Raw genomic sequence first — 11,872 nt, 5'->3', positions numbered from 1 at the left:
GACTGGTTTCACGTTCATAGTACATGAGTTGTTCTAAAGACCATACAAATCGTTTTTGCAATGTTTTCTATATATTTGCCTGATGTAACAGTGTTTTCTCGTTAATTATTATAATTGTTTAAATAACGTTATTGCCTCTTTAGAATTCTGTAAAATATTCCACTTGAACATGTCGGAAGCCAATAAAATTGTTACCATTGCAAGGTAATTGTATTAACGTAACATATTATGTTCCTTTTTAATAACTAAATGTTACAATATTAATAGTTAAACTCACAGTTTACACCTCATTTGAATACTTGTGCTTTTCGTGTAAGGCTTTTGTATGTTTTTAGGCAAGCGTTCAACAAAAATATCACAAAACCAATTGAATGGAGAATTACCCAGCTGCAACGCCTTCATGACCTGCTCACAGAAAATCAAGATGCATTGGTGAAAGCAATCTATAAAGATTTCAGAAAGGTGTGTTTGGAATACATATTTTATAAATGTTATTGTTGTCCACTTAAACCAGTGGTTCTCAACCTTTTTTCACCGCATACCACCTTGAGGTTCTATGATCTTGTTGCATACCAATAAATTACGGAAAAACTCAACTTTACTCAAAATGTATATAGGATTATTAACAGGGGTGGATTAGCTATTAGTTGGCCCGGAAATTTCGAAACAAATGCGGTCCACTAATCTTGAAAAAGCTTCCCTTTTTTAACTTTGCAAGATACCGGTAGTCAAGTTTTGTAATTCTTTGTTGTTTGTCTATGTCATAAAATAAATTTGCATTGATGTTCCAGAAAGATAATAATTCCACTCATTGAGGAAGCATAAAAGATTTAACTATACAATCATAACGATGAATGTATAGTTTATTACAATAGAAAAAAATTCTAAACTTTTTCGTAAAACTGTAATTTTATTTAAAAACGTACTGCGTACCACCCAAAATGACTTCGCGTACCACAGGTTGAGAACCACTGACTTAAACTAAACGATAAATAGTTTAAAAGAAGAATTATTTTGTGACACAACGTTTTTGGATTAATTGTTTTTAGTATTCCGTCATTCTATCCTGTTTTAATATATATTGATATATAGTTTTACTAACGAAAGAGTCAAACTCTGTCCTTGACTGAAGTCAAAAAGAATTACCAAACTGCTTGATTGGATGACTTTTTTGGTTTTATTTAAGTTGGTTTTACGGTTATAAACAATATTTTCTGTCCTATAAAATTATTTTCTTGGGATAAGTAGGTCTTTTCTACTCGTAACAAAGTTTAGTATCATTTACAACAACACAACTGTTAAGTATTTATGTATTTTTTTGTGATTCAAGATTTAAAATTGGCATAAGCACTTGGTGAGGAGCTATTTTATATTTGCAACAAAATATGTCATTTACAGTACACCAATTAAAGATTTTCTTTATCAAATCTAAAAAAAATTATTTCCTTTGGTTAAGTAGGTCTTTTATACTTATAACAAAGTATATCATTTATATAATCTCTTTAAAATTAATGTTTTATAATTGGCATCAACGTCAGCAACCAATGGTTTACAAGAATTCAGAAAAAGCTTATGGACAAGTTTACTGAATAAATTTTTGACACAGATTACAGTTAGGTCTCCAGGCAAATTCCAAGATCACAATTATAAAAACAATGTATACACAATGATGTATTTTCAGCCTTCAATGGAAACCACAGTCATGGAAATTGTTGTAACAAAGAATGAGATCAATTGTGCCATCGCTAATGTGCATCAATGGGCTCAGCCGACTTATGTAACAAAGTCCCTCGTACAAAAACTTGACACACTTTACATCCAAAAGCAACCACTTGGCGTCGGGCTTATCATCGGAGCTTGGAATTATCCGATACTCATTTTACTTGCGCCACTAGTGGGCGCCATTGCTGCAGGTATTCTGGGAAATTTGACTTTATTTAATATGCTTTGGTGTTAGATATCATTGAATTCATTTTCCATTTAAAGGGTATTCTTCATGCGTTTTTGAAAATATAATTTTACAAATATTTATACATTTTATTGTGTAAGTTTTTGTACTTTTGTTATAGTACATTTATAAAGATAAAATTTTCCATTTAAAAGGATATTCTTCATGCGTTTCTGAAAATATAATTTTACAAATATTTATACATTTCATTGTGTAAGTTTTTGTACTTTTGTTGTAGTACATTTATAAAATTAAAGATAATATTATTATTTTTTCTTTTTTTTTTTCTTTGTTAAAAATCTTTGTTCCCTACATTTTTATCTGTAGTACATTTATGGATTTGAAAAAAATAACTAAATTATCTTTTATAGATTATTTTTCTTATTTAAAATCCTTGTTCTCCACATTTTTCTTATTTTTATCCTTTGCATTGCAGGAAATTGCTGTGTAATAAAACCTTCTGAAATATCAGTTACGACATCTGGGCTAATGGCAAAGCTGATTCCAAAATACTTGGATAATGTATGTGTTACAATCAGCACTTTTGTTTTTATACAGTAGTAAATCTCAAATAACTAAATTTAAATTGTATTGAGATACCCAGTGTTTTTTTAAGGTGTTTTGGGGGACCAAAACGGTCCCCCAAATTTCTCCAGCAGTTTCCCAAATTTTGGACTTGCAACTTTTTGGAATTTAAATGACACACTTGCGGTCTCTTAAAACTACTTATCGGTCACCCAAACCAAACCTTAAAAAAAAACCCTGTAGATACCTATCTTTTATTTCCTTATTAATTTTAAGTGTAATTCGTAGGAATTATTCGCATTAAGTCTATTTCACATTAAGTCTGTTTTTTTGTAAACTGTTTAATCTAATCTATTTAACACCATTTAATCTATTTTACATGATACAATGTTTTGTGAACAGATGTGTCAAACTGAATATGGCCAACTATTATGTTTCCTTTTCCATTAGATTGTGTAAACAAACATAAAGTTTAGATTAGACATAGAATAAATATCACCCACAAAGAAGTAAGGGACTACTGCCTTCCCGAAGTAAGCAGCAGTCTAGATAGCAACTTACTTCTGTGTGGGTATATTCATTCTATGTATAGCTTTAGCCATTATGCTCCAATGTTGAGATTGGTAATTAAGACCCAATATCGGACATTATGTTGTCCAATCAATAATATTTTTTTTTGATTTATATTGTTGTTAATTATAGATGGCATAAAAAGGCCCCCCATGTTGCATATAAATCATTAAAAGTTATTTTGTTCAGGATTGCTTTCCAGTATACCAAGGAGGAGTCCCTGAAACTCAAGAGCTTCTCGAACAAAAGTTTGACCACATTTTTTACACTGGAAGCTCTTTTGTAAGATTACCTTTTTAAATGCTTCTTGGTTAAATTCTGGTAATCTTGATCATGTATTTTTCCAGTTTTCCTCAAAATTTTTCGCCTTTTAGCCAAATAATAAGTTTAAAACTGTCCAAGGCGCATTGTTAAAGTTTTAGCATAACTGTGTGGGCATGAGAATTTAATATACATTTGATACCAAAGGATGTTAGATTAGGTCAGCAGTTCATAATTTGTAAATTTCTTTATTGACCAAAGAAAACAGCAACTATCTTGTCCAACCTCAAAACTGTTGACATTTCTTGTAGCCAGGGCTGCGGAGTCGGTTAAAAATAACCCGAGTCCGACTCCAACTTCACAGCCCTGCCTATAGCAGTGAAATTTTATTAGATAGGGACATATTTTATGCATACACCTTTTGTCTGAGTCAAATTACATTCGCGTTTACACAGACAAAAAGCCTAAAATTCCAAATTGGGGAGGTCATTGCCTTGTGTCTCCCCTAAATCCGCTCTTAGTTTAGTCTGACAGTGTCAATTCCATTTTATAGATTTGTGGTCGAAGTTCTGGAATCATTAAAGAAATATATTACCTATTCCCCTTTATCCTTTTTAAAAAAAATAATGTTCAGGTTGAAGTATGTTGCCATTTTGGAACTTTTAACTGTCAGAATATCTTGCCAAATTTTCCTGGCCAAAAATAGATTACTCATTGTACATGATGTTTGAGTTGTGTTGCAATAATAATGAATTAATTATAGGTTGGAAAAATTGTGATGTCAGCTGCCGCAAAACATCTAACTCCAGTCACCCTTGAACTTGGAGGGAAATCCCCTGTGTATGTCCATGATGACAGCTATCTTGATATAGGTGATATTTTGTTTTTCTGAAAACGCTCATATGTTGTGCGCCACAAATAAAAACCAAATTTCTGAAATAAAGCAAAGGGTTGTAATAAAAATGCTTTTAGCTTTTATATCTTCACTGCAAAAACAAGGATCGTAAATATTTACCTTCCTGTTTTGAAAACTATTTCTTATTTAAAGAAAAAAATCTCCAACTTTATAAAAAGATGTTTAAAACTAACAAAACCATAAATCAACGCAACAGCATTTGTTGTACGTTAAAAAATACAGAGTAATCCAGATCAATGTAGTTAACCGTGACTTGTACCAAAAATCAGTGTTTTTTTACTTTTTAAGTTGCTTCCCGAATTGCTTGGGGCAAATGGGTGAACGCAGGTCAAACCTGTACAGCAGCCGACTACATTCTCTGTCACAAGGATGTGGTGGATCAATTGTGCGCCAAGCTAAAGTGGGTTTGTTGTCTGCTGCGTTTAAACACAAATAGCAAGGTAGTTTACTATTTCCTTTTTGTCTGAATGACAGTCAAATGACTATATTGTTTCTTAATTCGAATTCATTCGAATTAAGACTCGATAGAGGCTTATTCAGTTGTCTATATTGTTTCGTCACTTTATTTTATTTGGGAGCAAAATATGCGGAGGTTGTAAAAGCCAAATAACGGAAAGCTAATACAAAGCATATTTAGAATATCAAAGCCCATACAGAAGTAGGTAGCACTTTGAACATATGTAAAAAATGAAAAAACGTTCAATATGATACCTACTTCTGTATGGGCTTTGATATTCTTACCATGCTTTATTTTAGGTTTCCGTTATTTGGCTTTAAAATATTTGGGCATCAAAATGGGTTTTACCGCGTTTTTTGACTGGCTCTTCAGTAGCCAATATTTTTCAAATTTCTACTGTACAGCTTATTGAAAATGAAACTTCATCGCCCGAACCCGGTTGGACGTTGTCACTTGCATTAATCAACGTATAACAACAACAACAACAACTCGCAATGCTTGGTGACACGATATGAGTGCGTCAGTGATTGACCTCTTTGGTGCTTTTGTTGCATTTGCGGATACCAGGCGAAAGTTAATGACCATTTCTCGTCGCCTGGCAAATCAAACCAAACCGACGGCGTCCTGTCTAATCTATCGCAGCAAAACAAGTTAAAATGTAATAAGAATATCAAACCCATACAGGAGTAGGTATCATTTTGAATGTTTCGAATAACTCTTTATTCGTTTTCAACATTTTTTTTTTCATTTTTCAGCATTTGATCTTTATGGGCTTTGATATTCTTATTACGTCTTACTACAGCCTCCAGTCCTCCAACCATTATGCTCCAAAGGTTAAAATGTAATAGTTGACTGTGGCACTTAAACACAATGGTTCCCAACCTTTTGGCCTACAGCAGTGGTCGGCTTTTTTGTCCCGTTCCAATACATATACCAAATTAAATTTTTGGTACAAAAATTTTGCGATTTAATAATACGTCTTTACTATACCCTTTGTAAACTGAATAGCGATGACGTAATACAGTGATTTTTTTTGTAATGGCCCAAAATACTGTTTTTTCAGAGGTATTACGTAAAATCACTACTGAAATTGTGATATCAAAGATATTTGTTTGTGTTTTGGGCGTGCAAACTTTTTTAATTAATCTTAAAAACACCTGTTGTTCTGGAGCGAACTTGTGCGCAAATATACAGAAAACAAATATACTAAAAGCCAGTCTAATCGTATATAATACTTTGTACGTTGCCATGTTTTTCATTGGCAAAACGCTGTGGATGCCCTATGACGCACCAATGCGTCAAGATAAAAAAATTTAACCATACCAACTTTTAAAATACGGTAAAATGAATGTTCGGCTATCACGCAGCTCACAACTACATGATAAAACGAAACTATTTAAAAACGGCTAAAATGCCCACATTTGGGTCGCGGCCTACAGTATGCCGACCACTGTATTACAGCAAACTAGTAAGAAAGGTAAATATATTGCTGCATCCGAACTAGCATTTCGCTAATTAATCTCTTGTGATGCCACATTTGGAGAAATTAGAACGACACCCTTTTCTGTGCACACAATAGGGAAGTTTTTGATTTATTTATTCAACTATTAAAGATTCAGAAAAATTAAGTAAAAAAAAGTAATCCTACAAAATGTCAAATATCTCTCGGCCCTCATGCGCATTGTGAAACGCCACAACACGGTTAGAAAGCAGCACTTGTTTGGTGGTTATATGCCACAATGAGCGCAACTGCCTTCAAAACTGTCGCGGCATGCAGCAATTGGGGAATACTACAACGTTAAAAGTCAACGCGATCCTATGACGTTATTTGAGACGTATAACCGTCGCGTTGTACACGACTATCCGACATGAACGCGGCGTGCGTTTGTTTGTACATTGTTATGTACGCGTTGCGATCGCTTCCCAAAGTGTCATTTTGTGGACATTTTGCTTTATAAATTAACTCAACTACAACCAACAGTAGGACGCATTTGTCACGAGTATTTTTTTGCATTGTTTCTAAAGTTTTTGCTTACGCAATTAAACTTGAAATATTTGTTTATGTCGAAATTTCAACCACGCCCATAGCTTTCTCTTTTTTGTAACATGAATCGCCCATACAAACTGGCTGGTGGACGGATAAAGGAAACGTGGATAGAACTGCAAACGTAATTAAATACTTCTCAAAAGACGTACACTATAGGTATAGTGATATTCGAATATAGGCGTTGCTACAGGGGCCATGTCCCCCTCCGAAAAAAAAATATAAATATTTTACTCTTAAAATTTGTTTTGTAACATTTATAAGCAGTACCACAATAGTCGATCACAGGCATGCCACACCTTTAATTGTCATGCACTGTTACGTCACAAACGATGTATAATAATATTACGTTTGCTATAAATTAATGTAGTTTTAGTACTTTTAGTATCTCAGTCAGTTGCTGCTCGAAACGGTTTGCTAGCATATTGATTTGTATTCGTTACGGCAGTTAATACAGAGGCAAAAGCTAAACAACAAAGTTCAAATTTTTTGCCCCCCCCAAAAAAAAAAATTTCGGCTGGCTACGCCACTGTATCCAAAACCCTTGTTGAAAAAGTACAAAAAATACCTTTTTTTGATCCTAATAAAAAGAAAATTCTGACGTCCGTTATAATTTTATTTTTAATTTTACAAAATTTAAAAATGCAAAACTTGGTTCAGTTAAAATACAAACGCCAAATGACTTGACTGGAACTTGACTGGTGAGTTACTGAAAAAGACTTGACTTGGACTTCAATTATTTTACAAATAACTCGATTGGGACTGGAAATATTTTAAAATTGACTGAATTGGGACTTAAGTCATTTCGAAATGACTTGTTTACAACACCGATTGTTTCTTATGTCTGTATCAGTTAATCTTTAACTCTGATTTTTGGTATCAAATGTAAACTTGGTCTTTAAAACACCCAACCTTCCTAAACTTGCCTTAAATCACTTCCACAGACAAACCATCGTCAAGATGTACGGGGAAAACCCTAAGGAAAGTCCCGATCTAGCGAGGATTGTAAACGAGCGAAACTTCAAGAGAATCTGCGGACTCATGGAGGAAATGGATGGGGAGAAGCTTGTCGCAGGAGGGGAGACTGACGTCAGCGAGCGGTATATAGGTATTATGATGTCAGAGCAACCAACGTGCTAAACCTGTATTTCCTGACCGTAATTGGCCCAAATATGCCAAAGAAATACTGGAAGTGCGTTTAAGGGCTGTAATATATAGTAGCAATCGTCTGGAATGAAACGACGTGTTGTTAATCTGCAACAAAGTTCTTCCGGTAAATATTTGATTTATCTGACCTTTCGGCTAACTAGGATGCTTTCATCAGGGAATGTAACACCATCACTCAAAGTAGAACGACACAAAAAAGGAGATAAAAATCCGCTTACCAACGATCAAATTAAAAAGCGATAAGAGCGAAATATGTCGTTTATCTTTTAAGCCACCTCTAAAAATAATGAAAAAAATAGCAATAAGGAGTTAAAAAAACAAAAATTTCATTTTTAACACTCACAGCACAACATACTTGACAATTTGGGAAACTAGGTCAGAAAAAAAAAATGTTTTTTTTCTTATTTTCCAGCGCCGACGATCTACCGAGACGTGAAGACGGATGACCCGATCATGTCGGGCGAGATCTTCGGACCAATCCTTCCCGTCATCGCAGTGTCGGGACCACAACAAGCCATAGAAATCATAAACAACGGAGAGAAGCCGCTCGCGCTCTACATTTTCGCGAACGACACACAGGTACTAATTGGTTTAAAAATCGTATTTTGAAAGTCCCTGTCTTAACTTTGCGATGTTTTACCTTCTGAAGCAGTAATGTGCATTACCCAGGCATTATCCCAGCATCAAAATTGAGTTAGTTTGTAATTTTGAGTCCTTTGTTCCTTAAGGTGGTTGACAACATGTTGGAGAACACTTCAAGTGGGGGAACCACCGTGAACGATCTTCTGATGCACGCCAGTGGCACAAACATGCCGTTTGGTGGCGTAGGTGAGTCGTAAGCGAGCAAAGAAAGATTTTGAGGACAATGTGTAATGTTTGTAAATTCACCATGTGTACTGTTTGTAAAAAATGAAGAAAAAGCTGTTGGTATAGGCTTAAAAAAATTCAAAAGCCACAAAATTATTGTAGTTCAGGCCATTCTTTAAATTGACTGGCATATAGGTACTGTACAGTGTTGTAATGACTTAAGTTTTTGACTTGACTTAGATGCACTTCAGTCACTGTTTTCAAATGACTTGACTTGACTTAAGTCATTTGAAAAAAATATCTTTTCTCAAATTGTCCCCTTTCTGTCGCTTCTGTTGCATCGTTGTCCTTTGTTTTTTTCTGTTTGTTTGTACCTCTTTTTTTTTTTAGAAAGGTTGTTCACTGTTATAGTAGCCACTAATGTGACACAAATTAAGTTGTTTCTTTGTATTTAAATTTGTTCTCTAATGATTTAATTTGTCGTATACCTGCCCATGTGTTCGGATGATGTTGCGGTCAGGGAGCGGCTGACTTTGATGACCTAACGGTCTTTCGCTGCTCCCTGGGAATTTACTTCCCTACAAATAAACATATATTTTCTTAAGTTTTTTGGACAAAGAACTTGACTTGACTTTTTTACAACTTGTTTTACAGGCAACAGTGGAATGGGAAGCTACCACGGTAAGCCCGCCTTCGACACTTTCACGCACGAAAGAAGCGTCTGGCGTCGTAAGCAGAATATGGAAGCCATGGTGGCCGCCCGCTACCCCCCATACACTGAGAAGAATGCCAAGATGGTAAAAAAATCTTATTTAATTAGAACGCTGCTTGATAATGAATTCTAAAGCCAAAAAGGTCGAGTAGATCGACAGCATCTTGATTAAGACGCAATTGCTTGGATCTCTTATAAATGATGTTTGAATTGCTCCTCAGTCACATTAACTGAAGATGATACAAGCTCGTATTGAAACGCCTTAATCAAGATGCCTTGGATCTACTCGACATTTTTGGTTTTGGAAATCATTATTATCAAGCTACGTTACAGATCCGTGCCTAGTGTACCCAACTACAACACTGCTTTTTAACAATAGTATTGCCTACACCAGGGGTCGGCAACCCCTGGCACGCGTGCCAAAAGGGACACGCGGGTTTTTTTTTTCAGGGCACGCCAAATGATTTAACGCGCACGTTATATCCTTTTGAGAAAGTACAGCCATTACACCACCACTATCGCATCACTAGCGCAAAATAAATGGCTGCACACCATTTCAGTTTGATCTGCAGTGTTCCTGTGATGTCACAATTTAGCGTCTTAACTATTGTATTTAACTTTTTTGTGGGCGTTAAACTTATTGTTTACGACTAACCGTTCGTATTACGTCACAATGCCCTAAAATTTGCGTGATGTTTACTGCGTTAAAGCAGGGTATTCTACATTGAAAGTAAGCACGTGTGTTTTTGTGCGACTAAGAAACCAAGCGAAAAGCGAAACTAACAGTTAACACCTCTAGGTATCGACTGAAAAGCATCGTAGTATATTCCAAAGTAGCGGGCACAGTTATGGGTTCGTGACAGTTCGTTTTATTTTCAGCAGAGTTAGGGTATTTTTACAGAATTTAACTTCTGAAATTAGGTTTAATGGCGTCTCCCAAGATGCGTAAAATAGATGTCAGATTATTTGTAAATTAGATGTCAGATAACAGCAGCGCTGAGGAGTTGGATGGGGCTCGGGTAAGACTAGGTAAAACTACCCGAGTCCGACGTGTGCGCATGAGCAGTACTAAATTTCGAACTAAATTTTTAAGGTGGAATAGCACGTGGTGGCATATTTTTTCAATGAACCTTATGAGTGGATTGCTGAATATCCATCTTATTTTAGTTATAAGGCTGTAGACTAAGAGTCTTATACGGGCTCGGGACTCGAGGAAATTGCACATTTGGCCAGACCGACTCCGTCAGTGCAAAACTAAACATAGAAAAATGTTTGGCACGCGAGTTGTTGATATTTTGAAATTATTTGTACATTAGTACACTGCATACGAAAGGTTGCCGACCCCTGGCCTACACTGTGTGAAGTCTGCTGATATAACTTGTGCTTTGCTTTTAGTGATTGCTACTCATTTAGTAACCCCGATTCTGGTTGTCTTTTACAGCTTGAATGGCTGATCAAGGAAAATCACAGCAGCTATTGCACAATACTCTAAAATGGTTTCTCGTCATCGGTTCAAGATTACCAGCATTCTGACGCCTCCTGCAAAAAGTTAAAAAAGTTTCTTATCTAGATTTTACCCCAGTCAGTATAATTGGTTTAGATGACTTACAGTCTTACACCAGTGGTCGGCAAACTTTTTGTTGTCGCGGCCCAAAACACCCTTTCAAGAGCTAATGTCATTCTGTTAAAATACAGTGCGATAAATGCACGTTCATCACGCTGCCCAATAATTTTTTAAGGCCCACATTTGTACCGCGGCACACAGTTTGCCGACCACTGATTTAAAAGTTGGTATCGTATTCACACCAGCTCTGTATCCCAGATTTATCCTGCCGCTTGCAATCTTCCACCTTTAGTTTTTCTTCTTTTGGCTTTGTCAGATTTCCTTTTAAAGAAACATGCTTGTAGATGCAGGTTTTTATGTGATCGTTTAAATATTTGTGCACCATACCTATTATTATTATTGCTTGAATGCAGCTTATTCGATATTTCTAAATAGCCCAAGTGCTTCAGCTTAAGCCGATAGTTTTATATTGTTTTTGTTATGCAGTTTTACCGGAGGATTTCGTTTTCATATATATTCTTTCACATCCGCAACATTTTGATTGAGCTGTACATTAACAGATTTATAGGCTAGGTTGCAAAGTTAAAATTATTAAACTTAATAGCCCTTAATTAGGAATGAATTGCACTTTTTTACATGTTAACCATTTGTATAATTTACAAAAACCCATAATTATTAACTTAATCGCTGACATTATGGTAAGTCCAGCACATAAAATACCCAACTGCTTTTTTATTATAATTATTTGTAAATTATACTATCAGTGCCTTCTCTCTATGTTGAAAATGAATAGCGAGTTATTCGAAACGTTCAAAATGCTACCTAATTCTGTATGGGCTTTGATATTCTTATTACGTCTTACTACAACCTCCAACCATTATTATCCAAAACCGAAAGTTTG

The 11,872-nt window shown here is 35.3% G+C and overlaps 1 protein-coding gene across 1 annotated transcript; it reads left to right on the top strand.

The window, feature by feature from the left end:
- LOC146137415 (aldehyde dehydrogenase, dimeric NADP-preferring-like) lies at positions 1-11,082 on the top strand. The gene is made up of 12 exons (XM_083393442.1): positions 1-204; positions 336-462; positions 1,682-1,913; positions 2,385-2,470; positions 3,233-3,325; positions 4,068-4,176; positions 4,509-4,620; positions 7,666-7,829; positions 8,301-8,467; positions 8,617-8,716; positions 9,350-9,492; positions 10,849-11,082. The coding sequence occupies exons 1-12, from the start codon at positions 170-172 to the stop codon at positions 10,897-10,899; spliced, it is 1,419 nt and encodes a 472-aa protein (XP_083249568.1). The 5' UTR covers positions 1-169; the 3' UTR covers positions 10,900-11,082.
- The last annotated feature ends 790 nt before the right edge of the window (positions 11,083-11,872 follow it).

Source organism: Ascidiella aspersa, chromosome 7 (genome assembly GCF_963924565.1).
Source record: "Ascidiella aspersa chromosome 7, kaAscAspe10.2, whole genome shotgun sequence".
Taxonomy (NCBI): Eukaryota; Metazoa; Chordata; class Ascidiacea; order Phlebobranchia; family Ascidiidae; genus Ascidiella; species Ascidiella aspersa.
This window is presented reverse-complemented; position numbering and strand designations above follow the sequence as displayed.